The 22,846-nt window shown below is 55.1% G+C and overlaps 12 protein-coding genes across 12 annotated transcripts; 7 read left to right on the top strand and 5 right to left on the bottom strand.

Annotated features, from left to right (window-relative positions):
• Window positions 1–173: 173 nt before the first annotated feature.
• J7T55_011653 (rrm domain-containing protein) lies at window positions 174–1,638 on the top strand (the record flags this gene model as incomplete). The annotated part of the gene is made up of 3 exons (XM_053136459.1): window positions 174–589; window positions 655–1,277; window positions 1,490–1,638. The coding sequence occupies 3 exons, from the start codon at window positions 174–176 to the stop codon at window positions 1,636–1,638; spliced, it is 1,188 nt and encodes a 395-aa protein (XP_052999459.1).
• A 1,862-nt stretch (window positions 1,639–3,500) lies between these two features.
• On the bottom strand, window positions 3,501–4,945 carry J7T55_011652 (set domain-containing protein; the record flags this gene model as incomplete). The annotated part of the gene is made up of 2 exons (XM_053136458.1): window positions 3,501–4,621; window positions 4,834–4,945. The coding sequence occupies 2 exons, from the start codon at window positions 4,943–4,945 to the stop codon at window positions 3,501–3,503; spliced, it is 1,233 nt and encodes a 410-aa protein (XP_052999458.1).
• Window positions 4,946–5,357: 412 nt separating this feature from the next.
• On the top strand, window positions 5,358–6,613 carry J7T55_011651 (ubiquinone biosynthesis protein COQ4; the record flags this gene model as incomplete). The annotated part of the gene is made up of 3 exons (XM_053136457.1): window positions 5,358–5,438; window positions 5,528–5,873; window positions 5,949–6,613. The coding sequence occupies 3 exons, from the start codon at window positions 5,358–5,360 to the stop codon at window positions 6,611–6,613; spliced, it is 1,092 nt and encodes a 363-aa protein (XP_052999457.1).
• Window positions 6,614–6,851: 238 nt separating this feature from the next.
• On the bottom strand, window positions 6,852–7,571 carry J7T55_011650 (double-stranded dna-binding domain-containing protein; the record flags this gene model as incomplete). The annotated part of the gene is made up of 4 exons (XM_053136456.1): window positions 6,852–7,123; window positions 7,289–7,299; window positions 7,373–7,482; window positions 7,548–7,571. 4 exons carry the CDS (start codon window positions 7,569–7,571, stop codon window positions 6,852–6,854), a joined length of 417 nt encoding a protein of 138 aa, XP_052999456.1.
• Window positions 7,572–8,057: 486 nt separating this feature from the next.
• J7T55_011649 (2-dehydropantoate 2-reductase-like protein) lies at window positions 8,058–9,884 on the bottom strand (the record flags this gene model as incomplete). The annotated part of the gene is made up of 2 exons (XM_053136455.1): window positions 8,058–9,668; window positions 9,831–9,884. The coding sequence occupies 2 exons, from the start codon at window positions 9,882–9,884 to the stop codon at window positions 8,058–8,060; spliced, it is 1,665 nt and encodes a 554-aa protein (XP_052999455.1).
• A 328-nt stretch (window positions 9,885–10,212) lies between these two features.
• J7T55_011648 (exosome-associated family protein) lies at window positions 10,213–10,970 on the top strand (the record flags this gene model as incomplete). The annotated part of the gene is made up of 2 exons (XM_053136454.1): window positions 10,213–10,560; window positions 10,680–10,970. 2 exons carry the CDS (start codon window positions 10,213–10,215, stop codon window positions 10,968–10,970), a joined length of 639 nt encoding a protein of 212 aa, XP_052999454.1.
• A 722-nt stretch (window positions 10,971–11,692) lies between these two features.
• On the top strand, window positions 11,693–12,539 carry J7T55_011647 (uncharacterized protein; the record flags this gene model as incomplete). The annotated part of the gene is made up of 2 exons (XM_053136453.1): window positions 11,693–11,876; window positions 12,037–12,539. The coding sequence occupies 2 exons, from the start codon at window positions 11,693–11,695 to the stop codon at window positions 12,537–12,539; spliced, it is 687 nt and encodes a 228-aa protein (XP_052999453.1).
• A 515-nt stretch (window positions 12,540–13,054) lies between these two features.
• Window positions 13,055–13,660, top strand: J7T55_011646 (CHCH domain-containing protein; the record flags this gene model as incomplete). The annotated part of the gene is made up of 2 exons (XM_053136452.1): window positions 13,055–13,263; window positions 13,408–13,660. 2 exons carry the CDS (start codon window positions 13,055–13,057, stop codon window positions 13,658–13,660), a joined length of 462 nt encoding a protein of 153 aa, XP_052999452.1.
• Window positions 13,661–13,928: 268 nt separating this feature from the next.
• On the bottom strand, window positions 13,929–15,470 carry J7T55_011645 (ubx domain-containing protein; the record flags this gene model as incomplete). Its single annotated transcript, XM_053136451.1, has 2 exons — window positions 13,929–13,973; window positions 14,046–15,470. 2 exons carry the CDS (start codon window positions 15,468–15,470, stop codon window positions 13,929–13,931), a joined length of 1,470 nt encoding a protein of 489 aa, XP_052999451.1.
• Window positions 15,471–15,986: 516 nt separating this feature from the next.
• Window positions 15,987–17,149, top strand: J7T55_011644 (SURF-family protein; the record flags this gene model as incomplete). The annotated part of the gene is made up of 3 exons (XM_053136450.1): window positions 15,987–16,761; window positions 16,847–16,952; window positions 17,050–17,149. The coding sequence occupies 3 exons, from the start codon at window positions 15,987–15,989 to the stop codon at window positions 17,147–17,149; spliced, it is 981 nt and encodes a 326-aa protein (XP_052999450.1).
• Window positions 17,150–17,193: 44 nt separating this feature from the next.
• Window positions 17,194–18,915, bottom strand: J7T55_011643 (uncharacterized protein; the record flags this gene model as incomplete). Its single annotated transcript, XM_053136448.1, has 2 exons — window positions 17,194–17,353; window positions 17,453–18,915. The coding sequence occupies 2 exons, from the start codon at window positions 18,913–18,915 to the stop codon at window positions 17,194–17,196; spliced, it is 1,623 nt and encodes a 540-aa protein (XP_052999449.1).
• Window positions 18,916–21,931: 3,016 nt separating this feature from the next.
• Window positions 21,932–22,509, top strand: J7T55_011642 (uncharacterized protein; the record flags this gene model as incomplete). Its single annotated transcript, XM_053136447.1, has 2 exons — window positions 21,932–22,319; window positions 22,385–22,509. The coding sequence occupies 2 exons, from the start codon at window positions 21,932–21,934 to the stop codon at window positions 22,507–22,509; spliced, it is 513 nt and encodes a 170-aa protein (XP_052999448.1).
• Between the last annotated feature and the right edge of the window lie 337 nt (window positions 22,510–22,846).

Here is a 22,846-nt window from a genome sequence, read left to right as displayed (position 1 = left end):
GGAAAATGGACGGGAAATCTTGTTGTCTTTCGAGTTACTGATTGCAAGGTGGCGACAACAGACAACTGGACTCCTGTACTTCTGACCCAACAAGACAAAACAATCAATACACCTCTTTCAACAAAGAAGCTCGGGTTCATCGTTTCCAATTGATCAAGATTTAGGCTGCCACGATGGCCGAAGAGGAGTTCGAGATCGACGTGTACGGCGACGCCCAGGACGGCGGTCAAGAACACGAGCACGGTGGCGCAGAAGACTATGGCGACAACGTCCACATGGATGGCGCCCAAGGCCATGATCACGATGACGAGCAGGGCCACGCCGATGAGGACACCCAGAACGGCAGCGGCGACCAGCACAATGACCAGTCTGCCTCGAGTACATCCGCCCCCCAGCAGGGTGTCAAGCGGAAGTCGGAGCCAGATGACCGCCCCGTTGACCCAGGTGCCACGGCAGCATTGCTGATCTCCGAGTTGCAATGGTGGAACACAGAGGATGAAGTGCGGAATTGGGTCCACGAGGCTGACTGCGAGGATGAGCTGAAAGACATTACGTTTAGCGAGCACAAGGTCAACGGCAAGAGCAAAGGGTATGTTCTGTCTGCGTGTTTCATTGTGCTCAACATGCTCAAGCTAAATTTCTTGTTTCCAACAGACAAGCATACATCGAGCTCGCCTCCAACCAGGCTGCAACCGCAACGAAGCGACACATCGATTCCGTTTTCGGCAGCGACGAGAATGGCGCCGGCCATAATCAGCAGCGCCGCCCCACGGTCTCTTACCACAGCCCCGGCAACAACCCATTCAAGACCCTGCCCAAGGACGCGCCACAGCGTGCTCGCGATAATGCTGGTCGCGGTGCGCCTGCCGGCCCCGGCAACTTCAACAATAGCGGAGCAGCGAACAACTTCCAGGCTGGTGGAGGAGGAGGAGGCGGTGGCTTTCAGGGAGGCTTTCGGGGCGGACGAGGCGGATTCAACCGCGGCGGAATGCGCGGTGGCTTCAATCCCAATTACAACAACTCGAACATGAACGCTTTTAATAACAACATGGGCGGCGGATTTAACAACCCCATGGGTGGTGGAGGCTTCCCCGGAGGCGGCTTCAACCGCGGTGGCGGCATGGGTCGTGGCGGACCTGGCATGGGCGCCATGCGCGGTGGCCGTGGAGGCATGATGGGAGGGCCTACAGGTATGAACGGTATGGGCATGGGAGGCATGCCTAACATGGGCATGGGCGGAATGCCCAACATGGGTATGAACATGATGGGTGGAATGGGTGAGTTTTCCCGTGCTGCTGCGTTTTTGCTTTCGATTAGTTTTGCTTTTCTATGCGCGTTGCGCTACTCGCGGGTCATGTGTTGTCCTTGGAGTATGCTTTGCTCTTGAAGTCTGTTTGCTTTGCACTCGTTTTTGTCGTCGTTTTTCGTCATTATTTTTGTTCTGCGCGTCCTGGACGCACATTGGGTCTAACATTCTTGGTGTTTCCAGGTTTTAACGGCATGCCCGGACAATTCAATCCAGGGTTCTTCGGTGGTGGAAACCAGGGCGGCTACGGTGGAAACCAAGCCGGTGGTGGTGGAGGCGGAGGCGGCGACTGGGGCAATCCCCACGGAACTAAGCGACCTCGCGGAGAGTAGCGTGGTCTCCGGTTTACTTTTGATGGCCATTTTGCCATGTCACGAATCCTCGTTCGACTCCTTGGACTTGCTCCGACTAGACCACGAGGAAAGAAATTCCGCGCGAGCCCTTCATCCTGCCTTGTGCACAATAACAGCCACCCCATCAGAGGACATTCGAAGAATCATCATCGCATTGTACAATCACGAAAAAGAAGTTCGTCTTATTCAACGAGGATAGAGCTGTGGCGATAATCTCGCACCTCACCTCGCATAAGGCTTTGACGAGCCTCGCGGTTTAGAATCTCTCTGCCACCGAGGAAAAGAGCAAGGAAACCAGCAGCACGAACTTGGATTTGTGCGTCTGATTTCGAGATCGACAATCAGGAGCATAAGACTATCTTGGAATTCCCTCTAGGTCTCCACAGCCCTCATAGCAGGGGCCGATCCTTCGGTACTCTGTCTCACCCGGCCTGGCCTTGTGGTGTTCATCGAGGTCCTTGGACACATTTTACAGAGGAGCCAGCGGCCTAGTCACTTTTTCTCATTACGGGCGTTGAAGCTGACGGCCGCATATAAGCGCTTTCCTTGACTGAAGACCACAGGAAATTTCAAGCCTCAGCCTTTGGGGTAGACATTGCGCAACATCACCGGCATCTATTAACTTCATTCTCAGTCGGCTGATCCACCTCAACCCCGCTCTAGGATTCTCTCAAGAGAGGACGGCGTTCAACGGAGGTCCGGTGAAGGGTCTTTCATAAGCTTTTTTGCGCTTTTCTTCAGACTTACAATTGCATTTTGAGGATCGGTCATGGTAGTTTCGCCTGAGGGCAGGCAATGGAAAATCATTGATATTGATACAAATGTTGCGGTGCCAGATTTGTATGTGGCGTTATTGGTAAGGCGAGGCGACCTTTTTCCTTTCTTGAGTGTTTGATTATGTGTGTCTATTTCCTTTCCCTGGGTTGAAAGTGCTGCGATGATCATGGGCCCTATGCATTGACGGCGTTTTGATACTTTCCCTTGATAGCGAGTGATTACCGTGGTCATGTTTTATTTGCCGGTGCGGTGTGCAGGTTCAGAGACGTACGATGAGGCTTTATTTGGATATTAGAGACGATTTTGCCTGAAAGGGGGAAGTATTTATTCTTTATCAACTTCCGGAAATCACAAGTGCCAGCCGAAAAGACGATGAGCACCACGACTCATTACCACCAGCTCTTCTAGGAGTGAAAAAGACGAAAATGGAAATACGGCCCTCTTGGTAGTCTTCTACTAAGCGGACAGCCGTGCTCAAGATAGCCCCGGTTTGTTCAAGCCAGCGGTACAAAGCCAGAACATGTGCCGACGGCGAAACACATCATGAAGTGCGAAGACATAGTCTCCCATGGGTAACAAGCCTGGCGTTTGGGGGGAATAACAACAGGTAGAGGCGCCGCAGTTGGTAATTCGAAAATGGCCCACAGCCTGATCTGAGGGTGACACTGCAAGATATGGCACGCATCCACAACACTATCTACGCCGTGGTCATCACTCACAAACCAACTTCGTCCGGGGTTGTAATTAGGGACGTGATCCTGGGCGTCGAGATTTATTATATGAGACTAGGGAAGTGAGGGCTTTCTGGGAGAAAGGCAATAAGACGGCCCTGGGACTGGTAACAGTGGGAAAATGGAATGAAACCCCCGTTTTGCCCCCTGAGCAGGTCCGTCTTGTAGGCCAGAGGACAATCTTCCGGAGATGTGAACCAGACTCGAAGGCAACACTTTTCGCTGCATTGTGGTACGTGATCTAATCAATAGACACTACATTCCCTTGACTCACCTCGATCTCGGGTATCATCAGTCGCATCTGAATTTAGGCTCCACTCTTGTTCAAACCCATCACTCGTTCTCTAGACGCTCGATCGTGGCCGTAACCAAATCCCGTATCTGGGCCCAGCGCCTTAGCAGAATCTCCCTCCGACTCTCATTCATGTCCGCATCTCCGTCTTCCTCTTGGAACCTCAGTTTTCTTAGGTCCTTTTCCTTGGTCTTGATCGTAACCTCATACTTTTCCAATAGGCCCACCGCCAGCGCGTCCACCTTCGCCTGGCTTTTCTCGCCATCGTCAAGCCCGCTGACGAATTTCCGCCACTCATCAATGGGCAGGCCGCCATACCTGCCCGTCACAGCCATCTGCCTCAGAGCCACCTGTGTCCGGTGGCAGACCGTGTCGTTGTCGAGGACGTAGTTCCCGAGGAACCCGACGTCCTCCAGCTCCTCCTTCTGCAGCCTCGTCAGCGCAGGCAGAATGACGTCGTCGAGGTGGACCTCGTCCCAGTGGTTGCGGGCGAGCACGAAACCGTACTCGACGAGCAGGAAGTCGTTGCTGTGTGACCCGTAGCTGATGTGGACCTCGTCGCCCTTCTCGTACGGCCGTGTGGTCCGGAACGTGAACGAGTCGGCGTGGTCGAACGCGACGTGGCAGCCGCCCTGGTCGGTATGGTTAAACAGGTCCGCGACCGGCTGCAGCGCCATGTGGTCCTCCTTGGGCAGCTTCTCCGTCTTGGGCGTGACGAAGTAGAACGTTCGCGTGTTGACCAGTAGCCAGGCATGCAGGTACTCGTCCCTCGTGCACTCCTTGCTTGGCGCGCTGCGCTTGCTCTTGCTTTCGATGGGGAAGGCCGCGGAAACGGTGTTCCAGTCCTTTTCGAATTTGGCCCTCTGTTTTTCTAGGAGTTGGCTAGCGCCGGCGGGGAGGAGAGACTGAAGGGAGGGCGGCCAGGTGAGTGGCATTGACAGCTGGATGTCTTCCTCCGTGGGCACGACTGCTTGCCACTTGCTATACTTGGTCTCATTTGCGGCCTTATTGAGGGCAAGATCCGCAGCGAGCAAACCGTGGACGGTGAAATCCTTCGGAAGGCCTGCAACAATCGCTGCGGGCACTGTATCTTTTGTCCGAAGGGCTGAGACTGGGACTGTGAGAATGTCGGTGCCTTTGGGTATGTGGTCAGTTGCCACGACTGTAAATTGTCAGTGACGATGTCTTCATGCGATCTTCAAGTATAAGTTGAACAATGCTCTGATATCAAAGCGCCGTATTTCCTGGTTCTAGACGCAGCTAGGATTTCATTGCTCATCTCTTGTTACGCTCATGAGCTAATTGATCGTTGCCACTCATGAAAAGCAATTGGAATGGGGTTGCGTGAGATTGTTGACTTGCCTCCAAAGCCACGGCCAGAGATCCTCATGGGACGAATGCTGTTGACTTCGACGCCGATAGAACTGGCCCATGTTAGGAGCTCCTCATGGACCTCCTCAAGTTTGTCCTCCGCTTCAAGGGCCATGTTTGAACTTGGGAAGAAAGCGTAGAATAGGTAGCTGTTTGAGGTTTCTAGGGCAAAGTCAGCGGTGATTTCGAGTGGTAGGAGCGTGTTGTACTGGTATACATTCTGTTGTCCACCCAGAAGTGTTTTAATCGATGGCTGAGCTTCCAGCTCAGTCTGAGCTGCTGTCTAGTTGCTCGCTGCTGACCACGTAAGGATATGGCATGGAGACTCTAACAACATAGAAACAGGCAGACGATGAACACGTCTTTTCCTATATTTGAACAGGAGACTCTAGTCTAGCATTTGGTTGAACGGGTCTAGGGAATGACTCTTCTGGTGAAACCACGACGACGCTGTATTGCGAGATCCGAGGGAAGAGTCGCGTATAGCAGATGACTCACGAACAAATTCGACAATTAACAAACTCACGATGTACACTGACACAAATGAAGGTTCTCGATTCAACACGACAGAGGCGCTTTTGTTGCAGTTCATGCTGTTGTCCAATATCGTCCAGCCCTAAATACATTGCGTCTCGAAGACATTTCTAATTGCACACCCGCGGGTGAGAGTAATGGCCCCGTAGATTCGTCGCCCCAGAGCTGGCCGGAGCTCTCTAGTCAGACCCGGCGCATCATCGAACCATTTCCGCAGCATACTTCTGTTTGCAACGAATCTGCACCTGCACAACATGGTCGTCCAGTGGCCAGCTCTGAGACCAGCATGAAGTCTCTACTTCCAAGGGCGTCAGCTCTCTGCCGAGGGGGCAATGCTGTCTGCAAGGCCGTCACGATCCCCGTCGCAACATCTAGCTCACAGAGGCCTTTCTCCGTATTGAACCGGCCGCCGCCAAACTACCCGGGCCATGTGCCCTTGACGCATGTCGAACGCGCAGGGCTTGCGATCGGGTCCGGCATCATGTCGCTAATGAACCCATACCGTGGAGGTAATCACCATGTCTCTCCCCCAACAACCAACCAGCACGGCGCTCTGGGCTGACCATCTCCTCTCCCACTCGCAGACCTCATCGCCGCCTTCGCCGAGGCAACCTCCACGCCGTACTTCATTCCGCGCCTCCGCAACGCAATGCTGCAGTCGGCGACAGGACGGCGCATCCTGCGCGACCGGCCGCGGCTGACGTCGGCGTCGCTGGACCTCCCGCGGCTGCGCGCGCTGCCGGACAACACCGTCGGGCGGACGTACGTGGGGTGGCTGGACCGCGAGGGCGTGACGCCCGACACGCGCAGCGCGGTGCGGTACATCGACGACGAGGAGTGCGCGTACGTGATGCAGCGGTACCGCGAGTGTCACGACTTCTACCACGCGCTGACGGGCCTGCCGATCGTGCGCGAGGGCGAGGTCGCGCTCAAGGCGTTCGAGTGGGCCAACACCGGCCTGCCCATGACCGGCCTGAGCATGTTCGCCGCCTTCACCCTCAAGCGGAGCGAGAGGCGCCGCTTCGCCTCTGTGTACCTGCCCTGGGCGCTGAGGAACGGTTGGCGCGCCGAGGAGGTCATCAACGTGTACTGGGAGGAGGAGCTGGAGAGCGACGTGGAGGAGCTGAGGGCGCGGCTGGGTGTCGAACAGCCCCCTGATCTTAGGGCCATCCGGAAGCAGGAGAGGGAGGAGAAGAGGAGGCTGAAGGAACTAGCAGCTGCTGCGAAAGGGGCCGCTGCGACGGCATGAGCACGAAGCCATCGCTGGTTGTACAGTATTGTAGATCCCACGAGTATTACACTCCTCAAACCACCAAGACACCACACTCGGAAGCTCATATTGCAGAAGCATCGCTGTCAAGGTATCATTATCTCATCAGGGCCCGAACTCAGCCCAATAAGTATCTTCACATTCTTTTGGTTCCGATCCAGTACTGCGCGGGCGTATCTCTGACCGCTTCCCATATCCGCCAGCGTCCATATACCAATTACAAATCCAGCAGGTCGTCGTCGTCGTCCTCCCAGGCCTTGCGCCGGCTCACCACAATCTTCTCCTTCTCCTGGTTTGCAGACACAGCGGAGAGCAGATCCTTGAGCTGAGCCTCGGTCACCTTCTGCTGCAGCTGGCCCGACCGCGCCAGCATGATCAGCCTGTTCTCGACGTCGGTCGCCCGCTCCTCCTTGACCAGCCGGATGCGTCCCAGGCGGTCAGCCGCCTCGGGGTGGAGGATCTGGTTGAGAATGGACTGGCGGGCTTCGGCTGTGGATTCCGAGCAGGAGTCAGTCAGGGGCCTGATTGTTCAAGTGTCATAGGGGTCGCTTCGTGGCAAGTCACCGATGCAGAAGGGTCGAGGTCGAGGGATCGCGCGACGTTCGTTATGGAAGGCTATGGTGCTTGGTCTGTTGGGAATAGTAGTTCACGTACCTTCTTGCTGTCTGTGAACAAACACGATAATTAGTACATTGATCCGACCCACGAGACTCTGCTTATGCGCACGCGATCACTTACCTCTTCTGCTCGGCCTGCCCTTGACCTGAGCTGCCTGCTCCAGCGCCGGCTGCCGCGCCGGATCCCCCGCCTGATTGCGCCTTGAGCTGCTCCAGACGAGCCTTGCGGATCTGTTGATGTGTGAGATTACAGCGCGTCCTCAATAGCTGGATCTTGTGTGCAGAGGCGACTATACCTGTTCAAGTTCTGCGTCTTCCATGGTCGTGAAGTTTGGAATGACTGAGTGAGTCGTGAGGAGCTAAGCTGAGAGTGCTGCGGGAGCTCGCGTGGTTCGCTGCACTTCTGCCGTGGAATTTTGGCGGGGTCAGATTGGAGGGGGCCAAGCAGGAGGGAAGCTATCGATAGTGACCCTTGTTTTTGGGGTCAAACCACTGCTACGTTGAATGGGATTTGCATCCTGGCGGTTCAACACATCTCAATAGATGGCTGTGAAACAGTAGCCGAAGGGCCAGAGAGTTGTGATTGCATGAAGCAAATACGCAAGCACGACTTGAAGCTACTTGATCAGAGCAACCACGAGGTGAGAATTTCATGTTGGCTAATATTCATTTCATAATAAGAGCATTATATGACAGGAGTGTTGTAACACGGAACCCGTACGCTTTGTGTACTGTGATTCCTTCGACCGCAATAAGGCCCACCGCTATGCATGATTGAGTGCCGGACCATCAGAGAATCCTAGCCTTCAGGAAACAGGCCTGTTCAGAGCCTTGTCGAACTCAAAAGGGATGGCGTTCTGCATCTCGTTCCTCCGTTTATGTATCCTCGCCTTGACCACGTCTACCACCATCTCATTCTGCGGGACTTTGATGCCCAGTTCCCGGGCCCTCCTAACAAAGTAGCCATTGAGGTAATCGATGTCGACCCATTGACCCGCACGCACGCGGCTGAGCATGTTACTCTGCGACGCACCCTTCTCGTAGAGCCGAGAGATGGTCTTCTTACGCAGCGCGCCCAGCCCGCAGTGCTCCACGACCTTTGACGAGTTGGTGAGCTCTGGCAAAGCCATAATCACATTGAACAGCTCATCCAGCAGCTCATCAGCCAGCTGAATGGCGTGCTCGTTACCCGGGATGTTGTCGTATGTCGTGTCCAGGACGACCGCCATCGGCTCGATAACACTGCTGAAGACCAACGCAGGGAGCTTCTGAATGAGCCAGTTCTCCAGGCTGTACCCGCCTGCATGCAAGCCAGGTGTCGTTACCAGTGTTCGCAGAAACTGTGTCGCATTCGACCGCCGCTCAACAGGTGGGTGGAATTTGAATATGGGTAGTAGGTCTACACCCCTCTCCACTGCATGAAGAAATAGTTTCCCTGGCTGCCTCAGCTTCGCCCCGAAAAACCATTGCTTGTTGTATCCCAGGGAGGCAGCCATGTGGCCCAGGACGTAGTGCGGCCGCTTCGTCGGGTCCCGGAAGAGTGTCGCGTTCAAGTGCTCGATGACACCTAAGCCCTCCTGGACTAGGCATATGGTAGTCCGGTTGTCGATTCTGTGAATGATGTTCTCGAGTGCAGTCTTGGTCACTCCACAGGCGAGTGTCACAATCAATTGATCAATGTGCTCGTTGCTGGGCTCGTTCTGGCCCCGGCCTATCCACTCCGCCTCTGCACGCCCACGCCCCCGACTGCTCCTCTCGAGTCCCCTCCACACGCTCACTTGCTCGCCCTCAAGCCGCCACGACTTCATGACATTTCCTTTGTGGACAAGAAGCTTGACAGGGTCGAGATGTGGGTTGCCAGCTAGCTCGTGTGCAATGAAGTACGCGCGGGGGTCGTATCCTAAGATGTGTACTCGCTTGGATTGGTCCTCCTGTGGCATTGCCCTCGGCCCTCTTAAATCGGTAGAGTATGTCAGTCCTATGGGTGTATGCTTCTTGTCCGCAATGGAGTCTATTTCGTAGGGGCTTTGCTCCCCGACTGCATCGAGTAATTTTCGGAGATTGGGACGCTTGGAGAAGGGATCGTAGCGCCCTCTGTCTGGAAGCTCTTCGGTATCTTCTTTCGTCTTGAATTCAGGTGGTGGTTCCGTGGCGGCTGCGGCGGCCTGGTCTGAAGCATATCCTCGTCTGGCCCCCCGGCCCACAGCGATGCTACCGTGACTCCATGATGTGTGTCTGTGAGGTATTCGCGCAAACACCCGCGATCGCGGTAGGCTGCTGCGTAAGGAATACAGATTGAACGACGTCTTCAGGACCCCTGAAAGATCATAGTATTGGTGTCCGTCGAGGAGAGACGCGTGATCCGGACTGAGCGAGCGCCTCTGGGAGCTTGCGGCGCCGAGGGTGCTCTGCTGGTGCTAAGCTCGAGAGTTTTGTAGGAAGTTTGCGCTCCGTCGCGTGGGAAGGCAGATATGAGATACGCGGTTCAGCTTGGACAACGCTCGCCGAGTCGGATCATCCGGTGACAGGAGGGACGGTCTCTTGTGTCATTTTATGCTGGGAAGATGTCGACATTCGACCTTGCTCAGGAGGCAACGGTCTTCGTTTGGGGTCGGGCTGGATGACGGCGACATTTTCCATCTGGTCAAAGACCAATCCTCTAAATTTTTAGATAGCAGGGGTCTGTCTGCATCTGGGCCGACCCACTGCTTCGGAACGACCCTCCATATCCCTGCCGCAGTCAGACACAGCAGATATCTACATGCTGTATGTACCTTATCGGCGTCCCAAATTATTCCCTTATCGAACTTTTCAACCGGAGACAGTGCTTTCTTGCTTTCACTTGCGAAGACAAGAACCACACTCGTTCTCATCGACATCAAATTGTTTCAGGCTCCCAGAAGCCTTGTGTTCACTGGGACTTTCAAGTCTCATTGCGACAGCAAGGCATCGTCGCCCATCATGGCTGATGTGTCGGACATTACACCACATCTCGACCGTCTTGACGGCGACTTGGACAAACTCGAGGACTCGCTGAAGCCGATCCTGAGCAACCTGGGTGAAGTCGCCTCCACGCTGCCTCTACTGGACAAGGCAAAGCTCTACGTTCTCGCCACATATTCCATCGAGACGGCGCTGTTCTCGGCCCTGCGCCTAAATGGGACAGATGCCAAGGAGCACGCGGTCTTCAAGGAACTCGCCCGCGTGAGGCAGTACTATGAGAAGATCAAGAAGGCCGAGGAGCCGCCCGAGCAGCGGACGCAGAGCGTGAATACGCAGGCTGCTATTCGTTTCATTAAAGCTGACCTGGTGAGTGAAGAAAATGCCCGGCTGTGATTGAAACGCCCGATTCTCTCCTATTATTTTGCTTTAACCTTACGCGGGAATACTTCTTGGGACTGGCGAACTGCTTGCTGATCAATTTTCAGGCTGGTGACAACAAAGACGTGGATACCAAGTTGAAGGAGCAGCTGGCAAAGGAGCGCGCGAAGGCGGCTATCCAGGCCAGAATGAACAAGAAGCGCCCGGCCGAGGACTCGGACGCTGCTTCGGCCGTCGCGGACCTGATCTCCGCCGAGAGCTCGAAGGCAGCGGGGGCCGACAGCTCGGCTGTGAACAGCGCCGCTGAGGATGGAGAGGTAAACGAGCCAGACAGGAAGAAGTCGAGAAAGGCTAGAGGCGGCAAGAAAAATAAGAAATCCAAGAGGGACACGCAATGATCTAGCATTGGGTTGATTGTGCTCGGCTTGGCAACATCGACCGGCTGCACTTTTTGGATGGTTGCCTCACATTGGAGTTGTGGCAGTAGCATAGCAACTCCACGAGGGTTGACGTTGGATCAGGCTGATTGAGGGCCGTATTCAGGTACGAAGCAGATCCAGGCCGAGTGCTTTCTCCACGATGACTGACAGCATATCCGGACAGACTGATATTTGGCTGAAGCTTAAGTGCCAGGCGGCTTTGCCCTGGTTTGAAGAATTTGGTGCATAGAAGAATAGAGATACCCATCATCGACGACCGTATTTTCGGTCAATCTCTTTTATTAGGAATGCACATGTTTGGAGTGATGGGAGACAAGGAGTCGGTTCAAGGGCTTTCCTGCCAGTTGAGAGGAGGACGTGATGGGCATTGTGGAATCATGCACTTCTCATGACTGATCTCATCTGAGTAAGCCAGATGCATTCGTGGCACCTTTTTATGGTGTTTTTTGACCATTGCGATGCGGGCCTTTCACGATCATCCCGCAGGATCAGTCTAGAGATAGCACTATAGTAGTGGTGTTGGATGTCAGCTGCGATGCACACCAACCAAGTGCCAATAAAGAGGTTGGGTCTCGACAGCAGCCTCAGCCCGAACTTTCCATAGACACTTTCATTTATTGGAACCCTCTTCACTGCTCTACTGTACGTTTCAAAGTCGCTCAATTTCTGGATCGGCCAAGATGCCGCTCTTCCAGCTGCTCAAGCCCGTCGCGGTGCCTCGCAGCCAGGTTGCACACTCCAATCCCATTCTGTACGATGGCGGCAGCGGAGTAAACGAATTCTTCGCCCCAGGTACAGAATACTTTGGCCGCCAGGTCGTTCCGCCCGACAACAAATGGTCTGATGGATCTCCTAGTTTCATGGGTACTGTTTCCCCCCTTCAATCGTGATTGAGACCTGGCTCGGGCATCCTGAGTGTGACAGGCCTGGAAGCTGTTCATGAGCTATGGGGGGTTTCAATAACCTCATACGCTATCTTGATCATGGCAACTTAGTAATGACATTTTACTAACACAGCACAAAGCTCCGATTGCCCATTATCATCTGCTACAGACCGAATCATTCCACGTCGAGTCTGGTGAGGGTCTTTGGTATTTGCGAGGCAAGACTATCTACCTTAAGGCAGGCGACAACATCACCATCCCGAGGTTCGTTGCACACCGATTCGAGAACGTGCCGGGGAGCACACAGCCGCTGTCTATCCTATATCGGTACGACGCGCAGCGATACGAGATGGAGCGGCGCTTCTTCTGCAACACCCTTACCTACCTCAACGATTGCAGGGTAGCGGGGACAGCGCCAAGTGTGCTGCAGCTCTGCATCTTCCTAAGCGACTGCTGGATGCCTGGGGAATTCTTCTGGGTCCCCGGTGGGGAGCATGTGAGGTGCTTGGTCAATGCTTTGTTCATGTGGACGATGGCGGCTATTGGGAGATTTGTGTTTGGATATAAAAATACCTATCCCGAGTATTATGTCCCGAGGGTTGGCGAGTTATACTACAAGTCAGGCTCCAAGGGGAAGACATGAGACTCAGTTATTGTTCTTCAATGCTCATAACCACAGATGGTTAACCCAGGGTAGGGATACTAGGGAAGATGCCTCTAAGGAGATATAAACATTGCAAGAGTAGATTTGCATGTAAGGACTTCAAGGAATGGCAGGGCGCTTCAGATACTATACAATTACACAAAACAAGAGCCTCGTGCTTTCGCTCAAGTTGCCCAGCGAATAAACAGTAAGGACATTCTCATTACGCAAGAGCACACATCGAAAGGACTTGCCCCAGAGGGGAGGTGGAGAATGACATCGGCTGCAGGATCCCCTAAGCCCCCTGTAAGACCCCCCAGCTCCAGGTGACCCACGTGTGAAATCAGCATCGGTTCTATTGGCTTCCGCGCTTACCTAGCTCGATTTTTGTCCGGCGCATACATTCCATCGATTCAACTGTAACTCCGACCTTTGGTCTTTTCCTCCAACCTCACCCTCGAAAATACACCACATTTCTCTACACCCTCGTCGAGACACACCCCCTCACAACCAAGATGCCTCGTCAAAGATCTGCCGGCCGCGCACCTTCGCGCCCCACTGTCCCTTCGCGCGCTCCCGCCGCCCCGACTTCTCAGCAGCAGACCCGGCCTGCAACTTCCTATGCCGCGCCCGCCACCCAGACTCCCCACCAGCCGGCTCCTGGTGCCCAGGCTCCTGTCTCCCAAGGACCGGGCCTGTTCGGCCAGATGGCTTCCACCGCTGCGTACGTCTAACCTCTTTGTCAGCATAATCCCGACAGACATGAGAAGAGAAGGGGACGAGAAATAGTCACTGGAGACAAGTGCACGGAACGGCTGGAAGACGCGTGTGGATGAAAGAACTCCTTGCTAACAGGTTATGTCTGCAGTGGTGTCGCCGTAGGCTCCTCGATCGGCCACGCAATTGGTGGTCTCTTCAGCGGCGGCGGCTCGGCCGAGGCACCCGCCCAAGCATCGCCCCAGGCAGCCCAGCAATCCCAGAACGACCAGTGGGGCCCCAACTGCTCCCTCGCCACCAAAAGCTTCACGAACTGCATGGACGAGCACCAGGGGAACATGTCCATCTGCGGGTGGTACATGGAACAGCTCAAGGCCTGCCAGGCTGCCGCCAGCCAGTACTAGACGGATGAAAGGGGCAGCAAGCGGGGAAGGCCAGATCACTGCATGCAAGGCGAGAACACCGCCAAGCCGATCACAGCATGGGAGGATAGATGGTGGTGGCTATAGATGGGTCAACTGAGAAGCATGAGAAATCTCAACTCATCATGGGCATTTATTCGGATGCGTTGCATTGCGATATGGGCGCAGCGACCATCGGAGTAGCTTGTAAAAACAGTAAAAATACAACGGCAAAATAGCCTGGCAGCCGTTTCGGCACAAAACGTAAACTCTACTTGTCCTTGTCGTCTTCGTCCTTCCTCGGCTCGAAGTTTAGCTGGGAATTGTTAGCTGCCTTCTGTCGCCACAGCACATCGCCACCTGGCTGAGGATGTTGAGGTCGACTTACCGAGTTCCCGTTGTAAAGCTGTTGATCCCGCTTGCTGTCATCCGGGTTCTGGAAGCCCTTGATCCGACTCACACTGCCCCCGTCTCGCCCCGTAGTCTGCGCCTGGCCCCGGTCTTGCTGCTCTGGCGAGGCCCGCTGTCCGGCCCCGCTGCCCGCCTCGCTTCCTCCGCTTCCCGAGCCCGTCACCGCGCCAGTGATGCTTCCCAGTATGCCACCGATGAAGGCCAGCACCGCCGCAATCAGGTGCGACACCGGGTTGTACAAGCCAGCGTTGATACTTGGGTACGCCGGCACGGGCCGGTCCACAGGCGCCAGCACCAGCGTCGAGCTCGGGGTGAGGCCTAGCTCCTCGAGCGTCTGGTCCTCCTCGGTGGTAGGGTCAATGGAGCGGTTCGGCAGCGGCGTGAGGATGACCTTGAAGCAGTAAGGATTATTGCCGTCCGTGCGGGCCTCGTCGATCCACTTCCTCACGTCCCGGCCCAGCGTGGCTTTCGCGGGCAGCCGCGTGCGGATTGTCGAGCCGTCGAACAGGCGGGCCTGTAGGGCACACTGGTCGTGCTGCCGCCGCGCCATGCCGGTCGGCGCGGGCTCCCCGGCCGCGGCAGTGATCTCTTCGACGTCCTCCCCTGCGGCAGCCCTGCGTTCCATGTCCCGCGCCACACGGTTATTCTCATCGCGCGCCTTCCGCTCCGCGCGATCGTCCTCGATGCGCTTCAGAACCCTCGCCCTGTCCTCCCGCACCTGGCGTTGGCGCTCGGCGAGCTGCTGGGCGGCCTTTTTCTTGGCGTCATTCTGCTTTGCTTTAAATGGGTCCGGGGCCTGTTCCTCCTGCTCCTTTTCTTTACGCCGTCTCTCCAGTGCTTCGCGCTCCTTGCGGGCTGCCTGCCGGCGCACCTCGTCTTCCTGGGTGATGGCAGCTATGGAGGGCTGGCCCTGTTGCTCTGACGATGACGGGGTGCTTGATGATGCTGGTGTGTCCTCGCCAGGTGTCTGGGATTCCGACGATGGCGCGTCGGAAGTCACGGCCGTAGCAGCAGCAGCAGCAGCAACAGGCGTGCTGCCTGGTTGCGCAGCCGATGTGGCAGCTGTCTGTGCTTGGAAAGCCCCGCTCACCCGCCTCACGAATTCCTCCTTGGACGTGCCTGCGGAAATGTATTCCTTCAGCTCGCCGTTCTTGATGATAACCAAAGTTGGGTTCTTAGGAAGGGGGAAGATGGCTGCCAAGTAGCCGGCCTCCTGTGAGCCAGCTTGCAGCCGAAGGGCCACGGCGTCCTTGTCAAGCGAGGGGGCGATAGTCTCATCGGTGAGGAACTCAGTCTCCCAGGTCTTGCTCTCCTCCTCATCATCCGTCACAAAGCAGACGACGAGCTTGGTCTCCTGGAGGGCCTTGGAAATGCCCTCCTGGAGTGTGCCGGTGAAGAACATATTGCGAAGGCCTTTAGTTCTTCGTTAGACAATCTGAGTGAGTTGGGTTTGGTTGGTGTTTCCAACTGACGATGAATGAGTAAGCTGCAGCCGTGGGATGGTAAGTCTAACGCTCAGAAGTCCCGAGTGCAGATCGGCAATCCAAAACGAATTTCGTTGTTTGTAGGTATGTATTCCAATGACGAGTTGCTTGTCAAACAGTTGGTTGACACCTTTGGCGTCAATGTCACTCAAGTACGACGGCTAGACAGGGAGGTGTAAGTTACAATTGGTAAGCTGCCGTAGGTGTGTGTGACATAGGATGTCTTGTCCAGAAGCTAGGAGCTAGGAGCTCTGAAGCTCCACTGGCCAATCGCTGCAGGAACCGTTGCATCATCGCCGAAACTTTTCCTTTCGAGTCCGCCGAAGTCCCGGCCGATTCGCGTTATCCCGCCCGCAATTGACACGCATCTCTCCCCGCCGACACACGGCTTCAGGACAAGCCAGTACTGGAGCTACCTACTGTGTCTATCAAAGATGAAGGCCTTCACTCGTCTAGCAAGGCCGTCTCAGGCACTCCACACACTCCGAAAGACCCTAGACTCGAGCCCCAGGGCCCCTCGAACGACACCATCATCAGCACCAAACCCACCCTCCAGACGACCGTTCAGCCAGTCCACACGGCGCAGCGACAGGCCCCAGCCCGCCGACGACCCAAACTTCACGTCGATCCTCGACAACCCGCCGAACCTGGTGCGCGCGGGGCGGCGCCACGGCCCGGGGCTGATCATCCTGGCCATCATCCCGCTGACGGCGTTCGCGCTGGGGTCGTGGCAGGTGCAGCGGCTGCAGTGGAAGACGGACCTGATCGCCAAGTGCGAGGACCGGCTGTTCCGCGACCCGCTGCCGCTTCCGCCGCGCGTCGATCCGGTGGCCGTCGCCGAGGACTTTGACTACCGCCGCGTCTACTGCTCCGGCACCCTGCGCCACGACCAGGAGATGCTCATCGGGCCGCGCATGCGCGATGGCGAGCAGGGGTTCATGGTCATTACGCCGCTCGAGAGGGCCGACGGGAGCACGGTGCTGGTGAACAGGGGGTGGATCCCCAAGAGGCTGCAGAACCAGCGCGCGCGGTCGAGGGACAGCCTGCCCATGGGGGAGGTGACGGTGGAGGGCTTGCTGAGGAAGCCGTGGAAAAAGAACATGTTCACACCGGAGAACAGGCCAGACAAGGGAGAGTTCTACTTTCCTGACGTGAAGCAGATGGCTGAGCTGACAGGAGCTCAGCCTGTGTGGATTGAGGCTACCATGGGTGAGTGATCCTCATTTGCTATGAGCAATGCTGATGCTACATTACTCTATTCGTACTGGGATAGGTTGCTGACGGTTTCATTCAGACCCCAATTACATGCAGCTCATGGAGTACGAGCAAAAGGGTATCCCTATCGGGAGGCCAGCTGAGGTGAACCTGAGGAACAACCACGCTCAGTATATCTTCACCTGGTAAGTGTCCAAGCTCTTCCTACTTCTCGCCCCCCTGCACATCCTGGACGGCGTCATCACACCTAATACAGCAACACATGCTGACATGTCCCCATAGGTACAGCTTGTCCCTTGCCACCTCTATCATGTTGTGGATGGTCATCAGGAAGCCGCCTTCAGACATCGCCAAGCGCGTTCGTATGAACAAGCACTGGTGATGAACACACTTGATCTTGGAATTGAACGTGAGTGATCACGCTCTTCAAGTGACACCCCCATCCGCGCCAACCGATGGAGTCCTGCGGCGCTTCTTCGTCTTGACTCGTCCCGGAGGAGGCATGCGAAGCTCTTGTAGGAGCTCCCGTGGCAGATGACGCTGTGCGAGCGCAAACGGCGTCGTAGTAGCATTGATCTGCCGTTGTCTGGCAGGACATAGAGGACTGGTTAGCAACGCCTGTACGAAATGTACAAAATAACGATGATACCCTGCTTCAAAACGAATCAAAAAAATCACCACGTACCTTCTCATCAGAGTCAACATATCACTCTCCTCGATGGTCTTTCGCCCCGCATGCTTGGCGTATGCGGACAGGTCGTCTCCCAGCTGCTCGAAGAACCAGTCGGACGCTTGCATCAAGGCTGCTAAGGTGTCTGGGGAAATCTTGGTCTTGCCGGCAAATCGTTGCGCGACTCTCTTGACGACTCCTGGAGGAAGCGAAGGGTACTCGATGCCATGCTGGGATATCTTTTTGCCAGGCTTCTTGAGCCGTTTTGATACTGCTTGCTTGGTCGTCCGTTCGACCGCTGCCGCGGTGGCTGCTTCCGAGGCCAAGTCGCCGAGATCGATATCATCGTCGCCTTCACCTTCGTCGCCCAGGTCCAGCGGGGCGTTGTCATTGTCGTCAACATCCATGTCTTCCGGCATAGGATCATCCCCCATTGCAAAAGGCTCGTTTCGCGGGGACGAGAAGCTTTCTCTCCTGGGACTTGATTCGACCTGTGGCTGTAACATGACAGTACTCTGATCGGCCTCGTCGAAATTAACGTCAATGGCCCCAAAACTCTCCCTTCCCAACGTTTCTCGGCGACCAGCCTCGTCGTCGTCGATCCTCTCGAGCGTAGCGTCGTCATCGCCCAGGCCAGCCATGCCAGAATCGTCACCCACGTCATCATCCCAATTGGTCCGGGGGAAGAAGGCCGAATCGATACCGACATCTTCATCGCTCGGAGGGTCGTTCATAGGTCCGTAGTCACTCATACGCATTGAATACCGTTGGTTGTCCAAAGTCTGCCTGCGGGCCAGCTCTATGCTCTGCATTGTGAAGTTGTCCTCGAGATCTTCTAGCCCGGACGTCCTCGGCGGTCGGAGATCATCGTCACTAACGTCGTCGATCGGGAGGGACAGTCGTGGCTTATCAATGGGGAACTCATCGCTATCATCCGGGTCTTCAGGTATCGTAACCGGCCCGCCTTTTCTGCCTCGGCTCCGGCTGCGGCCGCTCCGCTTGCGTGTGCCACTGTTGTTGGGGTCATCTGGCGATGAGCTCGACGATGTCGTAATCACATTGGACTTGGGCGCCAGGGTTCGACTCAGGGCTCGCAACAGATCTCGCGGCGTCTCTCTCTGGTCGCGTACGGACCGCCGGCGGTTCCGACCGGGTGTGTTGATCTCGTTGATGGCGGCGCGGCGGGAATCAAGGGCGCGGATGGCGGCGCGGCCGTGGGGGGTGAACTGGGTAGGGACAGCGCTGCCTGCTCCTTTGCGGCCTGAGGCGGAGAGCACCTGGCGCGACGATCGGAAGTCGAGCACCTGGTTGCCCGGCGTACGGATGGAGAAGCGCGTGGTGGAGGACGGGGGCGCAGAGGCTCTAGAGACGTTGGGCGTTTGCTGGCCAGCCGCGGCATTGTTGTTTTTGGGCGGTTGTGATGTGCTGCGACGGGGAGTCAACTTTTGGGGGCTGCGCTGGCGGGTTGGGGAGGACATCTTGGATCGTGCTGGACGGGGACGAAGTGGGAGCTGCTGCCCACTCGATCCCTGGTCGTCTGCCATTCAAGCGGTTGGCATCACTTCTGGTCGCCTCCGTAAGCTCGTGGAGAAGATGTCGCCGACTCAATGTCGGTGAATTGAGGGGACGTGTGGGGTCAGAGATCCAGGTGGTCCATCATTGCTTGATGTGCTGTCCCAAGTCCCAGGTTCCTAGATAAGTGCAACTCGACGCGCCTGACGCGTCGGGGGAGCTCCAAGGTTAGCTCTCTCATTTGCGACCCACGGCGAGGGTCTGCATAGCCGGAACCTTGCCGACATAGGTGGGGCTCGCCTTGTTATCGATAGGACCGATATGTGCATTTTGGCTTACCCAATTCGAATGCCCCTCCATCTACATGTAGACACAGAGCAGCCCCAGCGATGGTCGACCTCCTTTGCTTGAAGTAAATCTTTTTTTCAAGAAGAGGGGAAACTAATAAGGAGAAGAAGAAGAGACAGGGGAAAACAAGTGCCTATTTTTATGAAGGACCTGTTGAAACGAATGCATCCTTGACTGACTCTCTTCTAACGTTATCGATATTTGGGAGGTCTTTCTACAAACTCCAAATTCATCGCAGGTCCCACTTTCTGCCAAAACTCTAGTTCTAAGAACTGCTTGTCACTGGCCTGGCTTTGCTGAGAGAAGCAGGGCATAATTCATAATTGCTTTTTTTAGAAGAAAGCAGCCGAGGACTGGTCAATTAAATTGTTGCTAATGGCTCGGTACGCGCTGCTCAGGTACGTGACATCTTTTCAAGCCGCCAACATATCTCCCACAGTTGCCATTCTAGTCTCTCACTTGGATCAGTCAGTAAAGGAAGGTTGATCGTGAGGTTAGGAGATTCCAGACGTCTCTCGAGCATCAAATGTGATATGAATGGTGGTTTTGATGGGGAAAACTGAAATATAGATACTTACTAACAACTCTTCTTTACATTCATAACTGGCTTCATCTTCAAGTAGCTGAGAACTTAAGCACAACCCTGCTTTTTGCTCACATTTATTCAAAATTCATCACCGTCCACCAAAATTGCCCATCCCTTTCTCGTATTTCATAAATGTCCTTAGTAACATCCCCCCTCCTAGCTTTAATCAATGGAAAGAGGTAGGATTTAAATTTTTGAGTGCTGGTACTGGCTAGTTTGTTCTCACAGTCACAACGAAGAGAACAAGAATGAGTAAGACTTACGGGCAGAGTGATCCAAACCCAATGTACACTAATAATACTGGATACATCCACTCTGAAATGAAGAGACTAGAACTTCGCTGGCATGCCTGATGTATATTAAGGAAGTGAAATTGCCCATTGCCAAAGCTCTGAGAATATAGGAACTTTTTATAGAAGGTATGTCTTGTTCTTGCCTACTGAGGAGAGCATAACCTTATCCAATTAAATCTCCAAAGCCGTATGAGAATTGAGAGCAGATTGCAAATGAAGCGAGTAACACGGACAAGAAAGAATGTTTTGAGGTCTGCTGACAGACTGGACTGTCCGTGCTCTATGAAGAAGGACTTCAGCCAACGCTTACATGAACATCATCGTCACAACAGTTTCCACTACTTTATTCCACGAAAATACTGATTGCTCCTCACCAAAACTGAAATCTGCAATTTCACCCACTTGCAACGTCGTCCTGAGGGACCCTGGTGTGACTCCACCAAATCATCGCTCGACAGTATCTCTAGCTAGTCCTCACTATGGGAAGGGAATGAGAGACTACGTGCACTACTTTTTCTCAGGCATCATGAGGAGATTTGGGCTTTGGCTTCAGCATTGTCGCCGTTTGTGGCGTCGAGGGCTCCCAAGCCAGGCACAGCTGTCTCTATCAACTGGGTTGCTACGGCTGAGTGGACCAGGGATGATGGTATGACATACCTTCATTATGATGGACCGGCACAGTATGCTTATCTGTTCATGCGGCATGTGGCGAGAACGAGTTGCCTTGCAACATTCTTGACACCAAGTATGTCCCAGGTCGACTCACTTATTTAGCAGCCTCTCGATGCCCAGTTTAAGTCTGGCAACAACAGCTAGCAAGCCGAAGAGGATCGTTGAAGTAAGATGGTTTTAATTATTGGATATAAAAAAGCTGGTCCAATTGTAGTTGGAGTTGTTCGCCTCGACAATATAGTGCATTCATCAGAGTGGTCATATTACTTATTTGTGAACTATGATTCTGAGGATGGACCCCTTCCATTACCACTACGAGCAATCAATGATAGCTTCCACGACTGGTTATTTACGGCTATCGGCCACATTTCTTAAGTAAGTGCCCGTCACGGGCAGACGGTAAAGTTGATTGTCACATTGTTAAAATACCTCGAGCCATGTCTGTTCGATCATAACGGCGTGGGGAAACGGCTGGATTATCCACCACCAGAAGCAAAGTGTGTAGTGTGAACATTTGTGGAAATTGTGCTGTGATCCTCGCCACGAGGACATTGATGGCATAAAACTCAATATTGATAATGAGTGGTTTGAGGTCTTGCTACGGAGCCGCGTGCAGGGCGTGCAGGGCGCGCAGCCGTACTGTTTGAAGTTCAGGAGGCGCTCGCCGAGGTACGAGCGCCGGGGCCGGGGCGTGCCCCCCGCCCGCTCCGACTGCGAGTGGCTGGATGGGCGCCACATCGAGAACGGAAGTATGCTTTGGCCTCTGGAGATCGAACAGAGAAGAATTGAATTCAGCCGAATTTGTTGCTCGGAAGCCTGTCGCGATGATCCATGTGGTGATCACTGTCCGGATTGATGACGCCGGGCTTCCTGACATCGGACATAACCGAGCGAGAGCGTCTTCCGAATCGCATTCGTCCCAAGAGTTGCATGTCTCAGGCCTGACGCTCGAGGCTTGGTTTTGGCGATGCGCGGTGGGTGTCGACGGTGCGCAGGAATGAGCCTCCCGTGCGTCCGCATCGGCTGACATGACGTTGTCGTTTCTGGAAGACGTGTGTTGCTACGACCAAGACCACACCCAAGATGCCACCCCAAGGACGATCAGCTCCGGCCGTGCCAGTTCTCGATTGGACAAGGCCTCGTGAGAAGAGGCCGGGTCACCTGCCCGTCGACATGCTTTCGTTTCCAAGGTTTACTTCCATCAAACCTTGTCCCCCGGGTGGGAATCCCGGCCGCGACGCTGCTGACAGCCTGACAGGGCGAAGCTTGACACGGGCCTTTGGGGAAAGGGCCGGCGTCCAGGAAGGCGATCCCACGATCACCGCACCGCAGATCACTGCGTGGAACTTACCTGGTTACCACAGAACACCGTGTGCAGCACGCAGCGCAGCCACAGCTGACGAGATATTGTGGCCGTGTGCCGTGGCCATCGAGATAGAGACCCAGAGCAGGAACAGGAGCTGGAGCAGGAGTTGGACTCGGGGTGCTTTCTGGCGTGTGTCACACCATGGGCCATATCTGACCATACAATGCCAGGCATTACCACACCCATCCGCAGCGCGCCCAGCAGGCCGGGCGGGTGCGTGGAAGGGCCGTCGCAAACGAGTCTTGAAACAACGAATCACGAAATGCGCCGTTCCGCCCTGGCAACCCCTGGGTGAGCTAAAACCCGGGCGAGAACGGTGGTCCCTGCCTCCCGCGTTCCATGCCCAAGAGCCTTGTTACAGGACTTGCCTCAAGTCGCGCCAGGACCCGACATTCTTGACAGCACTCGCCGGGGCGTACGGTAGCGACCCACAGCCTTGCCCATGGATGGGCTGATGCTAGCCACGCGAGCCAGGTAAGCAGCACGCACGCATCTGCGGGCACAGCTGGTCGGTGGATCGGAGAGACTGGAGGCGCCGTGTAGAGAGCCACACCGAGATGCGAAGACGACGGCATGGCATGTCTACGTATACTGTGGCACATGCTGTACATGTCCAGTTGTAATGTAGACTA

The sequence above is a fragment of the Diaporthe amygdali genome, assembly GCF_026229845.1.
Source record: "Diaporthe amygdali strain CAA958 chromosome Unknown NODE_2_length_3802984_cov_64_841326, whole genome shotgun sequence".
Lineage (NCBI taxonomy): Eukaryota > Fungi > Ascomycota > Sordariomycetes > Diaporthales > Diaporthaceae > Diaporthe > Diaporthe amygdali.
The sequence above is the reverse complement of the archived record's forward strand: the minus strand, read 5'-3'. Positions and strand labels throughout refer to the sequence as shown.